The following is a 21,840-nucleotide window of genomic DNA, read 5'->3' as shown; positions in this document are numbered from 1 at the left end:
GCCTTGTATGCGAGACACCTGGGTTCAATTCCAGGCAGAGGGCGAAACCTTGGGCAAGTTTCCTTACTCCACACAGAGCCTAATAATAATCCCTCCAAAATCAAAAACAATAATAAATTGGTCATTTTCAATCTCCGACTGTTTGTGGGACACTGCTGTGCGCAATTGGCTGCCGCGTTTCGCCCACAAATATACAGTCAATTCACTTTACAGCATATTCTGTGAAGTGCTTTGAGACGTCGAGATGACCCGAAAAGTGCTATATCAAATGCAAGATTATTATTATTATTATTTGGGTTTAAGTTGTTTATATGGGGCTATATTCTGGTCAATCTGGCCTGAAATCCACATGGAGAAACATCTGGTTCATAAGGTTCTGCAGTGGCTCAGAGAGTAAACACTTTTGGTACCAGAATAAAGGTGTTCACATTACTTTTGCTTTTTAAAAAAATTAGCCGGATGTCTGACACGTGGGAACCCATCACCAGAATTAAAGAGTATCCAAACCAAACTGAGAATTCCATGATTCCCACCTACACGTGGGAATTCCAGAGATAGATTGTTAGAATGGAATGAGCACTTTCTCCCTGGAGGGATTCCGGAAAGTATTAAGCGCAGGATGGCAAGAGACAAAGCTGGGGGACCCCAGAGTGAGGGTTGGGGTAACTGCTGGAGTCTAACCAGCTAAAACCACACAGTGTTTGCAGTGAGCTCATTGAGCTATCCTGAAAACTACCAGCATCTTAGGTTGTAATGAGAATATGTTTATCTATACTGGCAGCAGGAGAGACTCTATCACATTATTTATTTAACCTCCACCACTTCTCATTTGCTACTCCTAAGTGACTCACTCACAGAGTATCAGGTGCATTCAGCTACTGAATCACAAGGTACGTTGTCTTTCTTCATGTAAGTTAGTTCCTCAGTCTGCAAAAGAAGCCAGTCACCATTAGATTATTCCTAATACTGCACAGAGTACATTATCTTTAGGCAGCTAGATCTTTGCTACCCTCTGTAATTAGTCCTGCAGACCTATGATGGTATTAGACTTACAAAATGATCTGACATACATGAAGTTCATTTACTGTCTTTTTGAATCACTTTGAAGAGAAAAATCAACAAAAGGTGCAGGATAAGTGACCCCCCCCTCCCCCGATATCCAATATAATTGAACAACAACTGAATTACTGAGAATTATCTTTTAGTTTTAGTGCAAACATCACAAGCTGTGGTTTGCACTCCACAAACTATAAAATTCTGACTTTTCCCCTAATATTATTTCCAATTACAGCTACCCTCAAAGTATATTGTGAAACTGGAGTGAGTTAACTTAACATGATGTGAGTTTATAGTGACTTGCATCTTTTCACAGGCCAAAAGAAAACAAGATTCAGACGCAGACGGTAGATTTGAATAAGATCCAGGATCTTGGGACATCCTCCCAACGTGGAAGGCGCTATACAAATGTAATTTGTTGTTGATTCAGGTGAACACTGACCCAAGTTCCTCTTCTGCTTCCATAAAATGGAATATGTCCCAATCCGGCCTTCACTGGGCATCTCTCACTTTAAATCAAAGCATAATGCTATTTCCATTGTGAATAAAACTTCACACTAATATAATGGGAGGGGATGTCCTTTTATTACATCACATAGATGTAGGCATTTGCCTACAAAATACACAGTCACTACACTTTACAGTAAATGCTTTACAGGGCTTTGAAACGTCCTGCCGATGTGAAAGACACTATATCAAATGTAAGGATTATCATAAGAATTATGATTATTATATGTACATGTTCATTTTCAATGGCAGTCGGTGCTGTGCATTCAACTTTCCCCCAATCCACAGGTATTATAAGCATAAAATAGGCCCCAGAGAGTCCGTCAGTCTAGTAGTGGTTAAGGGGTCAAATCCTTGACAAGACGGTGGAGCGTGTTTAAGTATCAAGATGTCCAATGCGACAACAACAACATGAAATTGCATTTATATAGCTCCTTTCACATCGGGAGGCTGTCCCAAGGTGTTAGAAAATGAGGGGTTTGCAACAAAGCTGGGACTGGGATCAGAGGTGTGGTGGACAAGGAGGTGGGAAGATGACCAAAGGCACGGCGAAAAAGAAGGTCTTGAGACGGGCCTTGAAGGAAGCAAGGGAGGGGGCGAGGGGGAGGGACTGTAGGATGGAGTTCCAGAGGGTGGCGGCAAAAAGGCTGAAGATCTGACCACTGATAGTGGAGCAGGCAGGGCAGGGGACGTTGAGCAGCCCTGTGCAGAGTGGAGGGAGCGGACAAGTTGGTGATGTTTTCAGAGGTCACAGACCATGCGTTCAATCCCCTAATGCATTACTTTGTTGGCTTTTACACCAATCTCGTAATATTCAAACTCTAGAATCTCTAGAATTTATTATTTTGACATTTTGAAATCACAATCTCCATCCCCAATACCAGTCACGTCATTCCAAGATTGGATTTCTCAGACCACAGACAATATCTTCTGCTCTTAAGAAAATCAATTTGTTCAGCTTTAATTTGGACGTTTTATTTGGCTGATCTCAGCCAAACCGTAAAAAGCATCACAATCAATTCCCTGCGAATGTGGAACACTGTACGCTGCATCCTTTTGCTCAGGGATAAATGTAGTGTATTCAGTAAACACATGGGATGAGTGGGATCATCTAATCCCTACATAATCTTTTCACAAGTGCAAAATGGGATTAGATTTCAGATTGCTGCCATGTAACAATTGCCTGGCAAACAGACTCAACTATTTGTTTCCATAGCATGATATCATGGCAATTTTGTATACACACCTAAAGCTCTCCCAGACATTCTGTAACGAACAGCGGAAAACACAATTAAAGGTAAAATTCAAAAAAGGTGCATAACATTAGTTGGGGAGGAAAGGCATAAAAATGAGATTGATCTGATTTAAATCAGTATCCTAATAGTGTAAGATTTAAATTCAGTGTTAATCAGTATAAAGTTCAAAGTTTCGAATCCTGATTTCCTTTGGTTCTGGGTTTAAAAGTCCTCTCCATTTTCTGTATTCCCGGGTCCTCTGATAATCCGCTTCATTCCTCGCTTCCCCGCCGGTCCCTTGGGTTTTGCAAAAGCCTGCTTGAAGGCGTGCTGCTTAGGGTGAACTTCTTCATAAAGAAAATTTGCTGTTAACTCTCCTCCATCGTCTATCTCCAACTGGAAAAGAACAATTTCAAACATTACCTACCTTACCTGCTGACCTGCTGCGTTTGGAGGGATCATGTTCTCATTCCATTATCAATTTACAACATACAGAGACTCAGTATGCCAGGCTGATTGCAATTCACTGACCGCTGCTGAGAAACGGGCATTAGTTGATGTCAAGTGAGGACAGGATTGCGTTTTTACTATGATGCAATCTATAAATAAATAACCTGCTCATATACTGACAGCGTAGACTCACATATGAAGAACAGCCTCTGCTTTAGCAATCTGAGGGCCGCACGAACAGCAATCCAACATGAGAACAGAGGGAAAAATGTCTGCTGCATTAAAAATTTATACAGATCAGAAGCTGTGGGACGCTACCCTGAGTAAGGGACGCTTTATAAATGCAAATTATTGTTGTCACAGGTCAATGACTCGTGTCCTAATCTTGGATGACACAGCACTAGGTAGGGAACAATTAATATTGTGCCTGATACCTTTCCAGTTATCCCAGCTGGACAGTGCGTTGGTATAGACTTGAGGGGAGAAGGTGCTCGGCCGTTCACCACTGTACAACTTGTTGAAATTCAATATCCATATATTCTGTAAAGAACAGCTCACAAACTACAGCTAAAAATATTGGATGAAAGTTCTTTATTCCTTTCTTGAGACTTCCTTCTATTGTTTGGAACTGCAACACCTTCCATGAAGATGTGTGGGATTAAAATAGTGACAGAAAAGGGCATATTGGCCAAGAGACAAAGCCTCACATTACATAAAATGATAGGTTTAGGCGGCACTCGATAACTTGCTTTGATCATTGCTAGGAAGTCCGCAAGGTTCAATAACTCCCGAAATAGATAATATTGGATTTAATCCTGCAATTTATACAAGTACCCAGATAGAAAATAAGAGACTACCTTCTTGATAACTTGCAGTTTCAGTTGCTGCTCCACTACTTCTAGCAGAGGACCCTTACAGCTGGAGTACAGCATTCGATCCTTGATGCTGCACTTGTAACCAGGCATGGAGTAGATGAACACTAGAAAAAGAAGTATATCCATTATGGTTAGAATAGGCAGGTACAGGTGAATTACAGAGTTCATTGACTAAGAATTGCAATCCCTCTCTGCCACCCTATAAACTACCTTCTGAGCATTGGCACTGCATTATACCAATATTATATTTGCTCCTTATAATAATAATAATCCTTGCATTTGATATAGCGCCTTATCACAGCGTCGAGACATCACAAGGCGCTTCACAGGATATACTGTAGTGGATTGACTGTATATTTTGTGGGCGAAACACAGCAACCAATTGCGCACAGCAGTGTCCCACAAACAGTTAAAAAAAGTTTTTTAAGGGATTATTACTCCCAGAAAATGATCTGCAAATCGACTAACAATCCAGTTCCTACTTACTGCTAGGTAAACAGAGGCGTGTGGAGCTTGCCTAAGGTTTCACCCCGCCCGGGAATCAAACCACTAATCAATATACTGCAGGACTATGACAACTGCTACATTTGTGCCAAATAAGAGACCCATTTCCATTCCAAAAGGACTAATCCATCTGTACTGAGGACCAAGCTGCCTTTAATGAACAGTGATTGGGCAGGCAGCCCAGCAGTAACCAAAATGCCCATCATTCTGAGACTAGAGATAGAATCTGCAGTTCACAACGCAAAATCTTGCAGATTAGACTACAGCTGTCTGGCAGCAAGTAATTAAATGTAGGTTTCGAATGACTGTAAGATACAACAGTGACCCCATATAATTTGCAGATACCATCTGAACCCATTAAATTAATGCCCTTCTATTTGATTTTTATCATCTATAATTAAAGATATATATAGACTAACAGCTCCATAAAATTAAATCCATGCCAACAAAACCAAAGTAATGGATGCTGAACATTTCACCATTACTGAATGTAGACATCGGTGGGGAGGGGTGGGAGAAGAGAAACAGGAGGAAATTGAAATTTAAAAAAATGTAAAAACAGACAAATTTGAAATATCAGGTCAGATTCAGCTGAACTTGCTGCTCCTCTGGGAACATTTCACAATATAGTAAACCTCACATAAGTTGCATCAGTTGGGACCATACATTTAATATGACTTATGCAAAGTATGAGTTATGTCAAACTTGCAGAGAATATAAACTCTTGAACGGCACTTGGGCAGATGTATAACTTAGGTGATTATATGATTTTTACAGATCAGACTTAGGTAAGTTTTATTATATAGACAAGATGCCAGGGTTTTGCTCTCAGTTCGAGGCATCTGCTCTTACCAATAGATTCTAGATAGTCCCCCTCATGTGAATGCTTGTAGAGGAAAAAGTGGTAGCGGGGAGCATTATTCGGGATTCTCCTTGACAGATCTGAGACTTCAGTGGGATCTGTGTGCACCAGGTTTATGGTTTCCTTTTGTATGTCCAGTTTCTGGTAGTGAAGTGGGAAATTTAAAACAAATCAATACAGCTAAAGAAAAAAACCTTCGAAGGAATCTTATTTTTAAGTAGGAAGTTTTACTCATGTACATTATTACTGAAGAAGCACAAGTGGAGAAAAACGTGAACCATATCATAACAACAATAATCCTTGCATTTGATATAGCACCTTATCGTGTCGCCAAGCACTCTCAAAGTGTTTCACAGGATATGCTGTAAAGTGATGTGACTGTTTTGTGGATGAATATTCTTTTGTAAGGAAAGGTTCTCATATTTGGTTAGAGATTTTGGAAATGTCACCTAAAGAACACAAAGCTACTGCCACTTATTTCACTATCTACCTTATTATTTGATATGTGTTTTGTTATTTCTGCAGACCTGTGGACAAAACAAGTATTGTAAAGACATCACAAGATAACAGTAACTCTGCTAATAAAGTTTGGGGTGAATATGCAGGAAGGTCTGACTAGCTCGCTGTGCATATAATAATAATAAGCCTTACATTTGATATAGCGCCTTATCACGTCTTCGAGACGTCTCAAAGCGCTTTACGGAATATACTGTAAAGTAAATTGACTGTATATTTTGTGGGCGAAACTCGGCAGCCAATTGTGCACAGCAGCGTCCCACAAACAGTTGTGGATTGAGTGACCAAATTAAATTTTTTTAAGGATTTATTACCCCCGGAAAAGCGATCATTCAATCGACTAACAACCAGGTTCCTACTTACTGCTAGGTAAACAGAGGTGTGTGGAGTAAGGAAACTTGCCCAATGTTTCACCCTGCCTGGGAATCAAACCTAGGTCCTTTCACTTGCGAGTTGAGTGCTCTAACCACTGAGATACAGGACTCCACATTTGAAAGAAAAGATGAAGTATGTGCAAGAGTGAGCAGTGTTCACTGGTATGATATAGCTTACAGGAAATTGGGACCGAAGTATGGGAAAAAAGTGAAGTTTTTTTTTGCTCTCCTTTTGAAGTGCGTTCAATAGCAAACACAACCCTGCTCTCTTATCCAAGGAGGTTGTCAGAAACTAAAGATGATTTAAATTCTCTGCTCCTCCACATGTAACTATCTATGATAGTATTGATTGAACTAAATAATAAGTGTAAGTAACATTGTGTTAACATTTATAATTAAGGTGTTCCAATAAAAGGCCATACAGTCATACCATACAGTCTACTTGAAGCATTCACCAGAATAATATACCACCTATTTTGTTACATATCCTTATCAATCTGAAATTAATTTAATGAAGTTAGAAGCTGTGCAAAGGATATTACATACCAGCTGGATGTAATTTATCTTCCGATCTTTAAGTAAGAGTAGTGCCTTAATGGCACTTTCCTGGATTGGAAATGCAATACCTTGCATTGTCTGGTGCTTACTTTCAACACTGATCTCAGTCTTAACCTGAAACGGTAAAAAAAACATGGAGCTTATGCAAACTGTAGCAAAACCATCTTATTCCTCTCTCATCCAACAATATAAACATGAGACTCATCCAAGGACACAATTCAAATTCAATGGGAATCCTGAGTCATGTAACAGAAATAATAATTCTTGCATTGGATATCATTTCATATCACGTCAAAATGCACAAAGTGCTTCAGAGTTTTCTGTAATGTGTACTGACTGTTTCTTTGAAGGCGAACGCAGCAGCCAATTTGCGGGCAACAATGTCCTACAAATAGTCACGAAGTGAATGATCAATTTTTTTCTGGGGGATTATTGGTTAGGGCACCTGGAGAAACACTCTTCACTTTTGGAATACTGCCATAATAATTATTATAATCATTACATTTGATATAGCAGCTTTCACATCGGGAGAATGTCTCAAATCATTTCACAGGATATACTGTGAAATAGAATGACTGTATTTTGTAGCAAACAAAACCAATGGGATGTAACATCTACCTGAACAGGCAGACACATTTTACTATCTCGTTCAAAATAATCTTAATCCAAGCGTAAACAGTTGGAAAATAATGCTTTAATCAGGATTCCCCTGGATCCTTTACTTCTTCTGCTATGTGCCACAAGATCATGTGTTTCTTGTACAATAAAACTATCTTTCAAATGAGATGCAGAACAATAAACAGGTTCAATAAACAATTAGTGAATTTAGGTTTGAGTTTATCTGAGTCATTTCTTAGTGGTTGATGAAGCTAACAAGTACATAATAACGATCCTTGCATTTGATATAGTGCCTTAGCAGGTGTTCCATTTTTAAACATTGTTCTACAACACTAATTTGGATGGATGCTTTTATTTGTATTTTTGTATAGTAGAGAGAAATAAATATTTAGAGGTTAGATGCCTTTTAACTACTTTGAAAATGCAAGGGAGAAAACTGGTAAAAAATGGAATTTCTATTTACTGGTATATAAAAACTTGTATACAATATATGTAACTTTATAGTAATGAGGAGAAGAAACTAAACTGTTAAAAAAAGGAAATTTAAAATAAAGAAAGATTTCCTAATGCAATCAGACTTGGTAAAAATAACAGAACTCCTCATCCATAATTGTCTGCAAATTTTCTGCTGCAGTTATGAAATAATACTTACATTTAAATTAGCATTGTTCAGGAGAGAAACCAATGCTCTAGCTTTAAACTGGGTGCGCGAAACTTAGGAAATTAATATTACATGAAACATCGAACACCTTAACCCATATGATTAGTGAGAAAGCTTTACCAATGATTAGGTTGCAGACCCATCAGGTCATTCCCACTGTACATCAAGGCACTAATTCAGCCAATTTATGTACCAGTGTAGCCTTCACAGGTGTATATGCTGCAAAATACACAGCTTTTGTCTTTGAAGGTATGAAAACTGGACAGAAAGAGGAGCTGCTGGCAAATTTTCCAAATAGTAAATTGGGAATAGACAAGTGTTTAAGGCTGGCTGGATGAAGAGTAGAGTCATTTTAGTTGAAGCTTTTAAACTGAATGCATTGGGAAACAATTCACTCATTTTCAGTTAACAGCTGCATAATGCTGAATAGTTCGGTAATGTTACAACTCCAGACAAACAAATAAAGCAACACAAACAAACACCAAGAACTGAAGGCCTACCATTGTGCCGCTAGAATCCTGAAAGCATGTGAAGGGCAAAAGAATGAAGAAGTAAAAAGTTGACAGAAAATCTCTAAAGTAGAAAGGCAGTGGAAGAATAATGGAATTTTGTGGAATTTAATGATGGGGTTCCTTAATAAGAAACCCAAATCGCACAAATGGGGACTCCTTTAGAATTAGTTTCAAGGCAGCCTCGATGGACCTGCAGTTTACAGTCCGTGATCCTGCTGGTTTGAATCCCGGTCTGTGCTGAGTTTGTTTCGTTAGCCAAGCCTGAATAGGGAGATAAACTGGCTCTAGCTTTCCCAGGATTATGGCAGGGAAGCAGGTCTGATCTTAGTCTCTCTTTATCATCCTCCACTGGTCCTGAGTGTGGCAGTCAGGTGAGGAGAGATCAGTCTCAGCTGTGATGCCCTCTATAGTAGAGTAGTCCATTTAGTCAAGCGGTCACACCACAAACAGTAACTACTTGGATGGGGTATTGGAGGGCAAACAGCGTCTTTAGAGCCACATTCCAGTATGATGAGGATGGGGCCAATGGAGAGGAAAATTAGAAAATAATTGGACACATAAAATTTATATACAAAAAGAATTACTTAAACCTGTGGCAACTGTGCTCTGAGATTGTGTAGAGAGTTGAGACCTTTTGGGATATCATGAGAGCTTGTAGGCGTCCCCATTTGTATAACTCGGATTCCTTATTAAGGAATCCTATTAAGAAATACCTAAATAATAATTTAAGTAACATTTAATTTATTTTATTAGACTAAGAAGGCAATGAACTGTGGGAGTAAAAATCCATAGAACATGGATTAAAGCTGGAACAAGATTATACATGGCCTATGACATTGAACTTCAGAAAACAGTTGGTTGCTGTAATTTTTTTTGAAAAAATCCATCAATTTGACAATTGTACATAGAATACAAGAATCCCAATCCAAACCCGGATGCTTGAGTGCAGATGGCACAAAACCAGCCTCACAGGTCACCACCAGATGTGGCTCAAGCTTCTTCATACCTACCACCTCTCTCTCACTGGCCAAAACCGCTTTCTATTCCCAGGCCATTCTGGAGGCCAAAAATAACCCCAAAGTGCTGTTCTCCATCACTCATCACCTCCTTCACACGCTCCCTCAGCACATTCGATCCTCTCATCTATTGCCAAGTACAAAGAGGACTTGTTCATCTCAACAACAGAAAACATCCACCTGGCTGCCTCCTCTCACTCCCCTCTGTCTCCTAGCATTTCCGCCAATGCCTTCTACATAACTCACTCTTTCTGTAACAGCTCTTACCACTGCCCACATTCTACACTGCTTTGCTCCCATTTCTCTTTCCTCCTTTTCAACTATCATCATTGATCGCTGAGGTCCACTATCGGCTGCCTCAACTCCACGCCCCACCCAGCTGCTGGTCATTCAACTCCCCTCCTCTGCCCCCAGCTGGCCAACATAGTCAACCAGTCCCTCTCCTCAGGCTCAATCCCACTCCTCCTCAAAACTGCTATCATCACTCCCCTCCTCAAAAATACAACCCTTGATCCCTCTAACCTTCCAAACTACTGGCCCATTTCACCTTCCCCTGGATTGGCGTCAGATGCTATAAGGGCGCTGTAAAACTGCAAATTGTTGTAGCAGGAACCTATACGATGAAAAACAGGTTCATTTGTCCTACATTAAGGCACAGTTTGGTGATCATCTTCAGGAGGAATGTTGTTGATCTAATTGGACTGAATGTTTAACAGGCCATGTGTACCTTGTAGTTGGAGGAAAGCACCAACGTAGCTAACTGGTTAGAGCACAAAAAAAAGGAATACAAAAAAGGGTGAGGAAATGTAATCAAAATCCAGAAGAAATTAACGCTCATTAGGTACTGTAACATCTCTTATTATCGCACAAGTTTTATTCTGCGGTGGTATTAACATATTAGCCTATGGCAATTTGCTGAATACAGATAATTTGTCTGAAAAGCTATATATTCTTTAGGTGAATGTTGTCTTCATTAGTAGTGACATCAATACTGTGAAAGGAACTTTTTTTCTACTTTTCACACCCAACGTCAGCATCATTTACTGCACAGCAGATACTGGGCAAAACATCCTTGATGACCACCCCAAGCTCTGGAAATAACTTTAATTATAGGGAATGTATTGATTGTCAACTCGCACCGAGAGGGAAATTAAATCTTCAATTTGACGTATTTGGTCTCTGTTCTACATATAACTGTGGACAGTATCTGTACATACCTTGATACATCAGTGGCTTCTCATGCATATTCCTTTCACACATGGAATCATAGAATTATACAGCACAGAAGGGGGTCATTCAGCCCATTGTGTCTGGGCCGGCTCTTTGAAAAGAGCTATCCAAATCAATCCCACTCCCCCGCTCTCTCCCCATAGCCCTGCAAACTTGTCCTCCTCAAATAATTATATACTTCTCTCTTAGAAGTTGTTATCGAATTGGGCAATGCATTCCAGATCCGAACAGCTCGTTGTGCGAAAAATTTCTCCTCACCTCCCCTCTGTTTCTTTTAACAACTATTGTAAATCGCTGTCCTTGGATTACCGACCCACCCGCCAGTGGATATAGTTTCTCCTTGTTCACCCTATCAAATCCCCTCATAATTTTGAAAACTTCAATTAAGTCTCCTCTTAACCTTCTCTGCCACAAGGAGAATAATCCTAGCTTCTCTAGCCTCTCCTATCTGGGATAATACGCTAGAGCAGGGGTGGCGTGAAATTTGACTGCCTGCCTGTTAGTTTCTAAAATTGCATTGATATACTGTTCTGTGATTTTTATTTAAACTAACCCTCCTCTTTCTAAAATGACATATATTCAAACCTGTGCCTGCTGCATTGCATGAGTGACATTCCCATTAAGCCAATGACAGCTCACAGAATTAGTAAAAGTAGCCAATGCTCATGTACACAAGTGCTAAGTGTCTGGACAGAACTCATAGAAAGGTACATTTCATAATTGTACCAAATGGCATTTTCATTGCCAATATTTTTTGTTTCAATGATGCTAAAGACATTATATTTCGGTATTTAAGTTAAATATTGAAGCTCAGCATTGTCTATTGAGACTTAGCAATAGCTTGCATTGTTTTTTTGGATGATGAGGAATTGTACATTGGGGGGAATGTTTTGCACAAATTGGTGCACTTGAGCAATTATACACACAATCCCTCTATTTTTTTCAGGTACAGTATTATGCATAACTTTTTTATGGTGGGACCCACCAAGTGAACAGTGTTAACTTAAATGACCCTTGTGACCAGATGAGTCTGGCACCTTGTTCTAGAACATTTTACACAAAGCTCTTAGTAGCAAAGAGAACCTGGAACAATATCAACTAGATATTACACGTTTTATGCTACGGAAATGAATAAAATCGAATATTTTTGGTGTTTGGTGGCTTTGACCATGCATCCCATTTACATCAATGACTATAACCTCATGTCTTTGGAAGGACTAAACTATCTCATTTTAATAATTGGTGAACTTAATTTTTAATGAACTTTTCATCAAGTTGAAACGACAATTCAAGTCACTGACTGTGAGAAAGGGACTCAAGAGAAATGGTATAAAGTTTTGGCCTGTGATGGTCTTTAAACTGCCCTTTGTTGTTTTCATGAGTGTTTAATAAGTCACAGATGGTATACAGTACCACTCCATTATGCAGTGCTTTTTGTTTCGTGCAAATGTGATTAACAACAGTTGCGGAGTAGATCCCATTTACTGTGCATGTGCGCCAGTCTGCTCACTTCCCAAGTACTGCCTGATCACACTAAAATACCTGCCTTCTGTGTCATTTAGGTCACTGGATGTTCAGCACAGGATGTAACATAAGCAGCAACCTGCTAAGCAAGGAGTGTGTTTCATGACTGCAATATGACAAATATTAATGTGCTAATAACAACTAATGGTAGATACTAGACTGTAACCACATTTACTTTTAGTGTACTGCTGGCCTGTTAAAGCTGGGATTGAATAGTAACTTTATGAGATGGATGAAAATTGGCTAAATCTAATACAATGATGTTGCCTTCTCCACCCTTTGAACAAGAGCTCAGTTTCAATCCACTATGTCTGTGTTGAAAAATAAAATGGTGAAATGTAATTTACTTGCAACATATTTTATTGTCTGTATACAATTGTAGATAAGGCTAGGATGAATACAATTCATTTGAGTTTGTTAAAAAGACATACCTATACATAGCAAACTCCAAATACATATTGCATAGATCAAAAAACCCACATAGCATAATGCTGCATACTGCAGAGCTAATTCTTGCTGGATAATGGGGTCTCATTTGCAGTATTTCTTAAGAAATGTATTCTTGGGGCCAGGAGGAGTGGGGGGGAGGGGGGAGGTGGAGAGTGGTTAAAGGCACGGTGGAGAAGGAAGGTCTTTAGATGGGACTTGAAGGAGGCAAGAGGGGATGAGGCAGAGGGATTGCTACAATTGAGTAGCCTGCCAACACTCACTGCTAAGGTAACCAGCGCCTGTGAAACCACATTCAAGCAAAAGGAGGCTGGGGACCAGGAACAGAGGTATACACACACCAATGGGGAGAAAATGAGAAAATAATTGGACACACTAATTATTTTAAAAATAGAAATACCACAAGCTCAACCACATTATTTCAAACTTGATAAAATACAAAAGGGGCCGATTTTCAAAAGTCCATTTAAACTTTTCTGCTGTTTTAAACTAAAAACCACGACGGTTTTAGTGAAAGAGACAATTCAACGTTGGGAACGAAAGACTACTACAGAAATATTTTGATGTTGGAGAATGGGTTGGAGAAATTTATATATTTAAAAAAGACAGGTATCACCAGCCAGAACAATAGGATTATAGATATTTTATTAAAAAAGTGGATACGTTTATTAGAGGATTTTAATAGGGCCATGCAAGTAGTATTTCTTTTAAAAATCACTGTATGTGCTTGCACCTCATCTCAGTTCCAACAAGGGGAAATTTGCAAGATGCTGATTTTGAGAATATAATAGTCAATATAGCTCACACAGAGACAGCACAAGGCTACAATTGATCCTTTGATGTAAGTGGAGAGAATCGGCCCCAATATACACTTTATAGTCATCCGGATTCCTCCTCCCCCCAAAAAAAAATTAGTTGCAAGTCTTAATGTTTCTTAAATGCACACAGACAATTAGGAAATTCCAATTCAAACCAATCCAGAGGGTGCAGTGTGAAAATGAAAATGAAAGAAATTAACACATTGGAATTTGTTTTCAAATAATAATGGTTTTGCACATATAAATACAAATGATATTAAAATAAAGCTGGCTATGCTGTTGCACCTTTGCTCTAAATAGCTACAGACCATGGAAATGTTACACAATTGTGAAATATTTATTCTTCAAATTCAGAAAGGATTGTTTAATAAACGCAAACCTAGTCAAACCTGCAAGCAGCAAACTTTGCAAGTTATGTGCAGATTGCTATTTAATCTTCCAAAAAATACAGTGGGTTACTTGCCAATACTCTTTCACTATACGAAGATGGGCGACATGCTCTCCTGACAGGTCAGTGGATTAGTGAGTCACATAGACCAGAAAGATCCCTGCTTCAATTACTAATCTGCCCTGGTTGTCGTGAGCAAGACAAATGGTCTCTCAAGTTTCCATGCTTGAGGGGGGAGAGGGGGGAAGCAGAGAAAAAGAAGAAAATGACTGACCCAGAACTACCACTTCATATCTCTATGCAGTGACTCAAGCTGGAAACAGAGCACGACGCTGAGCCAAGGGGAGGCAACCGTAGGCACGGTCAAAGAGGAAGGTCTTCAGGTGCGATCTGAAGGTGAAGAAGGAAGGGACAAGGCGGAGGGATCGAGAAATGTTCCAGACTGTAGCGTAGTGACTGAAAGCCCTGCCACCAATGGTGGAACAGAGGGCATGAGGGACATGCAGGAGGCAGGAGCCAGTTACGTGTAGGCAGCGGGTTGGGGAGTAAGCTGGTCAGAGAGGTAAGAGAGGTACCAGGGCATTTGAATTTGAAAACGCGTGTGAGGATCTTGATCCGTTCCGTTCGGCAATAGAGACCCAGTGGAGCCTGACCAGAACGGGTGTCAGTTAAGTACAGGCGAATATGGAGGCGACGGAGTTTTGGATCAGCTGGATCTTGTGAATGGTGGAGCTGGGGAGACCGGCGAGGGGGGCATTTGAAAAGTCGAGGTGGGAGGTGACGACGGACGGGATAAGGTATGGTTGTAAAACAAACTGGGAAACTCACTTAAAGCTATCAAGTAGGATGTGGAGATTTTAATATTTTCCATACTTCACTGATACAACCTCTGAATTTGAGGGCTCTGTTGTGCCTAACTACCTTTCCCTCACCTATGGGGAGGCACCTAGATATTGCTTGGCCCGTCCTGTGAAATTATTCTTTGAATTCCAGTTTTGAAATTAGTTACAGATATTTTAGGTCATTGATGTTAGACTTAAGCAATCTCACACACACACACACAAAACAATCACAACCCATGCAGAACACAAACAAATATCAGAAAAGTGATAGCCATTGATAAGACATTTCTACCATGCCACTGAATAGTCACCACCATGCTAATGCAGTCAGAACTACTGCAAAGAGTAAAATAAACTGCAATGCTAAAAATGCACAAACAAAAACGTCTCATGACATTCACCTCAAATATTTGGGCTTACTATTGCTGCTTTATTTGTGTATGTGTGTGTATTAGATGCTTTAAAATTGATCAGAAGTAGTCTGGGAGTAGGCATACTCTGTGTTCAATTCTCTCTTCAGTATATTATGGTTAATGTAGTACACCTTCAATATTTATCACACTGAATGTATTTGGATGTGCCAGACGGAGGCTGCTCTCTGTGATAATGCTTGAGAAACAATAGACTTCCATCTTTTGACCCCTAGTTAATAGGATAATAGCTACTCAGTCTTTTATAAGACAGCATTAAGCCAACCTGAAATCAAAAGTCTTGATTTGCAAGCCTAGTCCACTTGCCAGCCTTCAGATATTACCATTTTGAATGTCATTTAGGAGGCACCAATCATTAGCATAACCGGGTACATTTGATGTGATAAAATATCAAATGCATCATTAAACAGATCCCATTTTGAGCAACGACCAGCACTCCTTAATCAGTGGACCACTATCGTGGAATTGGATGCTTTCAATGTTCATTTACAATCTGTGAGTATTTCCTAAGCATAAACTAGAAAATAAGGGGCAGCCCGAGACAACAGTCAGTGTCTATCTCCCTTTATAATATTTTGAGCAGGTGGCATTTTAGAAGACAATGGCTAACATTTCCAATCACATTATGGTTTTATATTTTGGAAGCAACTGGCAGAAAATTGGGACATCCTCCTGATGTAAAAGGTGCTTTATTTCTTTTTGTTGTGCCATAATGAGAAGGCGTGCACTTCCTAGACGGAGGAAGTAACAACAAAAGCAAACAATAAATTACATTTGTGTTGCACTTTTCATGTCAGGAGGATGTCCCAAGACCTCAAGTACACTAATGGACAGTCCAGCCAGGACTCCCATTTTTACAGGGATTCATTCAGGGATCCAGGATCCAGGATTCATATGCTGATATGTGCTCATGGATACCTAAAAGGCAATAATTTGCCTAAGTATGAAGAAGTATAGGTATTGGACTGAATGGACTGCTCTTTCAAAGAGCCAGTACAGAAAAGATGGGACAAATGCCCTTCTTCTGTGCTATACATTTCCTCCGTGATTCTATAATAGGGAGATGGAATATAAATTGTATCAACAGCAGGACTAACTTCATTTTTATCTTAATTCAGAATGTATTCTTTTAGATGTAATCAATCAGCAATGTGTGATAGGATCATGCAACAATCACATTGATCCCATCTAGACTACAAATACAGTAATTTATCCAAAAAAAACTTAACCATCCTTTTTAACTCTTTCTTGCTAATGCTCTGACCCTATCATTGTTTGGAATTACTTATTCCATATTTCATTTAGACTTTATCAAGCTCACTTCAAAAAGATCACAAGGTAAACCAAATGGTAAATGTTGAGGTACTTACCTGGATCACTTTATCCTGCAAAAGATAGTATTATTAACCTAGAGCAACATAAATGCTTTTTCTTGACAATTTGGAAATACTGTGAAGCAGCACTGCATGAATGACGAGCAGATAAGTCAACCCAGAAAAGAAAATAGTTAATTAACTCACAAGGAAGTAATTGGTCAAACCTATAAGATTGGGATGTGCTCCCAAAACCATACACAATGATTAACGGAAATACAATAAGTGATGCAGACTCAAATGGATTATGGTGATGTAGAATGTGGTATGGGGGAGGCAATACAATAACTATCCACAAAGAGGAAGTGGTGGATGGAGGTCTGATGTTTTCTCATGGAAATGGAAAAATAAAACCAGAGAGTGAGCGAGACAAGTATTGTTCCTCTTGTAAACACACTATTAGAACAGTTACTTAAAGAGTAGCAACTCAGCAAGATGGGTTTTCAACATGAGCTACATGTCCATTGGAACATCACTAAATAAATAATACACATCTCACACAGCAACATTTTACAGAAATTACTTTCACCTTTTGGGTCAATTTCATGAAAGTAGGTGTTTGGATGAATTGTATTAAATATCATTTTGAATGATATGCTTCAATTTGTTGAGGAAAACTACTTACCTCTGCTCACCACGAAATGGTGAAATCATTCAACTCGGAAACAGACTAGGATTTGAATAATAATAATCCTTGTGTTTGATACAGTGCTTTTTCACACTTCTAGACATCTCAAAGCACTTCACAGAATAGACTGTAAAGTGAATTGACTGTATATTTTGGGGCGAAACGTAGCAACCAATTGTATCCCACAAACAGTCATGGATTGAAGTGACCAATTTTATTATTGTTTTTTTACAAAACAAAAAGAAACCTCTGCCTCCATTTTTAAAAGGTGACGAGAGCACATTTCAAACGGTCACATTTCATCCAGGGTGTACAATTTAAGTCTTGATTGTATTCCTAGAATCCACTCTGGATGTGCGAGATGAACTTGGATGAACAGACAAAGTGGATTTAGACTGTAAAACTACTTGGGAGTAAAATTTACTTCAGGTGAGTGAATGATATAGGCCCTGTGGCATTCTTACCTCATTAATCTTAATCTGCTTGAGCTCCTCCTCAGCTGATGTAAGTGGTGCTGGCCCTGAACAGGAAGTGACATATTTCTGATAGCCACTAAAACAAATGTCTTCCTGCAGAAAAAAGATCAAAAAATTAAGACCATGTCATCATAGTCCTAGAATTGACACATGCAAAAGTACAGAAAGTTCAATTGTACAGTAAACCTCTTATAAAACATATCAATTGGGACCATACATTTAATATGATTTATTTATTTAGCATGAGTTATGTCAAAGCATAGAATATAAAACCTTGGTGGGACTTGGGCAGATGTACGACTTAGGCGATTATACAATTTATACAGGTCAGCCTTATGCGAGTTTTACTGTATAATAGTCATTCTATAGGGATTCATTTAAGAAAGTTGTGACACTTTCATTTTTAGAGCAACTTATAACATCTAAACAACAACAAGATTACAGTTATATAGCGCCTTTCATGTCAGGAGGACGTCCCAAGTGCTGGGCAGTGTACAGCATTTCAGACCCGAGCTGGGGTCAGGGAAGGAGAAGGGAGGGGAGGGGAAAGGAGGTGACCGCTGGCATGGTCGAAGAGGAGGGTCTTGAGGTGGTACTTGAAGGAGACTAAGGAGGGGCAAGGCGGAGTGATTGGGGGATGGAGTTCCAGAGGTTGGGGGAAGAGTGGCTGAAGGCTCTCCCGCCAATGGTGGGGCGGGTGGGTTGGGGGATGTGGAGCAGGCCGGAGCCGGCTGAGCGGACGGAGTGGACAGGTTGGTAGGGGATTAGGAGTTCGCAGAGGTAGGGTAGGTGAGGGCCAGGATCTTGAACTGGATCCTCTAAAGGATAGGGAGCCAATGGAATCGGGCGAGAATGGGGGAGATGGGGTCACGGAGTTTGGTGCGGGAGAGGACAAGGGCTGCAGAGTTCTGGATTATCTGCAGCCTGTGGAGGGAGGAGTTGAGAAGGCCGACAAGTAGGTCATTTGCATAGTCGAGCCTGGAGGTGATGAAGGCATGAACAAGAGTTTCAGCGGCCTGAGGGGTGAGGTAGTGGCGGAGTCGGGCGTGCTTCATGAGCAATGATATATTAAAAGCTACTAATATTTAATTATTCCTCATCAGGAGCCTGGTGCAATAGGTATGCCAGAATCATCCCTAGACAGGTTAAGAACTTCAGTTTCTCCCAGTGCAAATTATCTGTGATGATGACAATTCTAGAGAAGCTGCAAATATGCAACAACAGCAACAGCTTGCATTGTTGCAGGCTACACACCTATCTCATCAGGTCTGTACAAAGTATTACGTATCAAATCTGAAAATAGCAAAGCGATTAGATTTATGAATAAGTTTAAAAGATTTGAAATAAAAATGTGAACAGAAAATGTGTGATGGAAATGTAATTGGGAACAGATAGCTTTATCAGCATGTCTAAAAACGCAAGAAGCTATGTAAAGGCAAAAGGTAATTTGATCCATCAAAGGTATCCATATCACGTTATGACTTAATCTTGTATAACGGGTATGGAAATCTAATACTGATCTCCTATCAAAGCAACTCATCAAAACAGGCTGACTGCCCAATAAACATCTGAATTGAAAAGTATTGCCAGACTGAGCTTCCTACAATAGTGGCCAGGTGCCACATCCATTAAACTCTCAGGTTCCCTTATCTTATTTATCTTTACTTTGCGTTACATTTGAGTTAATACCTGGTTTCATTTTCCTGCTAGACATGTGGAGGCAGTTATGAAATAATCTAGAAATATAGCTCTTTCCCTAGATGGGACAAGGTTACAAAACAATGCGAGAAACTGCCCTGACATTACATAACATAACATGTAGGAGGAGTAGGCCATTCGGCCCTTCGAGCCTGCCCCGCCATTCAATCATGGATGATCTTCTAATCTAACTCCAGCTAATAACCTGACCCTGCCTTATCCCCATATCCTTTAATCCCTTTTGCAATAAGAAATCTATCTATCTCAGTCTTGAATATGTTCAAAGACTGAGCGTCAACAGCCCTTTGGGGTAGTGAGTTCCATACATTCACCCCCCTTTGAGTGAAGAAGTTCTTCCTCAACTCAGTGCGAAAGGGCTGCCTCTGATTTTAAGGTTGTGACCCCTGGTTTTAGTTTCTCCAACCAGGGGAAACAATCTCCCACTATCTACTCTATCATGCCCTTTGATGATCTTATAGGTTTCTATAAGATCCCCTCTAATTCTTCTATATTCTAGAGAATATAGGCCCAAATTGGTCAGCCTATCCTCGTAACTCATCCCCTTCATCCCTGGCACTAACCTAGTAAATCTACGCTGCACCCCCTCCAAGGCAAGTACATCCTTCCTTAAATGAGGAGACCAAAACTGGACACAGTATTCCAGGTGTGGTCTCACCAGGGCCCTATACAGTTGCAGCAAGACTTCCCTACTCTTATACTCTAATCCTTTCATAATGAATGCTAACATACCGTTCGCCTTCCTAATTGCTGCTGCACCTGCAGACTAACTTTCTGTGATTGGTGTACAAGGACACCCAAGTCCCTCTGGACGCTAACACATTCCAATCTCTCCCCTTCTAAAAAATAACCCGCTCTACTGTTTTTGCTACCTAGGTGGATGACTTTGCACTTCCCTACATTATACTTCATCTGCCACCTACCTGCCCAATCACCTAACCTATCTATTCTTCGCTGCATTTTTTTAATGTCTTCCTCTGTGTTGGCACTTCCTCCTAGTTTTGTGTCATCCGCGAATTTAGATATATTAACTTTGATGTCCTCATCTAGATCGTTGATGTAGATGGTAAATAGCTGAGGCCCAAGGACTGATCCTTGTGGCACTCCACTAGTCACATCCCGCCAATCTGAAAAGGACCCGTTTATCCCTACTCTTTGTTTCCTACCCGTTAACCATTCCCCAATCCACGTTAATATGCTCCCCCAATTCCATGGGCCCTTATCTTTTGGACTAACCTTTTATGCGGCACCTTATCGAATGCCTTCTGGAAGTCCAAATAGACCACATCCACTGATTCACCCTTATCTAGTTTACTCGAAATATCCTCAAAAAACTCTATGAGATTTGTCAAACATGACTTCCCTTTTGTAAAGCCATGTTGACTTGGCCTAATTATATTGTGCTCCCTAAATACCGCACTACCACATCCTTAATCAACGATTCTAAAATTTTTCCTATCACTGATGTGAGACTAACTGGCCTATAGTTCCCCATCTTTTCCTTTCCACCTTTTTTAAATAGTGGTGTGACATTTGCGATCTTCCAATCCATGGGGACTGTTCCAGAATCCAAGGAATTTTGGAAGATCAGACATAAGGCCTCCACTATCTCATAAGCTACCTCTTTTAAAACCCTGGGATGCAAGCCATCCGGACCAGGGGATTTGTCACTTTTTAGTGCTAACAGTTTCCCGAGCACCAATTCTCTACTAATGAAAATTTCCCTAAGTTGCTCCCTGTCCTTATCCCTTTGGTGCATCTCTATTGATGTCAGACTTGTTGTGTCTTCTAGGGTGAAGACAGATGCAAAGTACCCATTTAGGGACTCTGCCATGTCCTTGTCCCCCATTACAACTTCTCCTGTCTCTGACTGAAGTGGACCTACATTTACCCTCACTAGCCTATTCCTCTTAATATATTTGTAAAAACTTTTACAATCAGACTTAATGTTCCTAGCTAGCTTACCCTCATACTCCTTTTTCTCGCTCTTAATGAGTTTTTTAGTTTTATTTTGCTGGTTTCTAAAACTCTCCCAATCTTCAGATTTGCTGCTTTTCTTGGCAGTTTTATAAGCCTTTTCTTTTAATTTGATGCTTTCCCTAACTGCTCTAGTTAGCCACGGATGAATTGCTTTCCCTGTGGTACTCTTATTCCGCAAGGGAATATGCGACCGCTGAGAATTTTGCACTACATCCTTAAATATTTGCCACTGTTGGTCTACAT

The 21,840-nt window shown here is 40.0% G+C and overlaps 1 protein-coding gene across 3 annotated transcripts in view; it reads right to left on the bottom strand.

The window, feature by feature from the left end:
- Positions 1-1,619: 1,619 nt before the first annotated feature.
- Positions 1,620-21,840, bottom strand: part of LOC103176628 (twinfilin-2) — a 57,352-nt gene continuing 37,131 nt past the window's right edge. The window contains exons 5-10 of one of the 3 annotated variants that reach the window (XM_042339566.1): positions 17,890-17,994; positions 16,795-16,809; positions 6,926-7,051; positions 5,480-5,630; positions 4,106-4,227; positions 1,620-3,194 (exon numbers count right to left, since the gene is read on the bottom strand). In XM_042339566.1, the coding sequence (XP_042195500.1) occupies positions 3,021-3,194; positions 4,106-4,227; positions 5,480-5,630; positions 6,926-7,051; positions 16,795-16,809; positions 17,890-17,994 (693 nt within the window). In that variant the 3' untranslated portion in view covers positions 1,620-3,020. Of the gene's footprint in view, positions 3,195-4,105; positions 4,228-5,479; positions 5,631-6,925; positions 7,052-8,716; positions 8,735-16,794; positions 16,810-17,889; positions 17,995-21,840 lie in introns of all 3 variants that reach the window. The other 2 variants (XM_007890280.2, XM_007890281.2) reach the window with 2 other exon arrangements.

This window comes from Callorhinchus milii, unplaced genomic scaffold (assembly GCF_018977255.1).
Source record: "Callorhinchus milii isolate IMCB2004 unplaced genomic scaffold, IMCB_Cmil_1.0 Scaffold12, whole genome shotgun sequence".
Lineage (NCBI taxonomy): Eukaryota > Metazoa > Chordata > Chondrichthyes > Chimaeriformes > Callorhinchidae > Callorhinchus > Callorhinchus milii.
The sequence above is the reverse complement of the archived record's forward strand: the minus strand, read 5'-3'. Positions and strand labels throughout refer to the sequence as shown.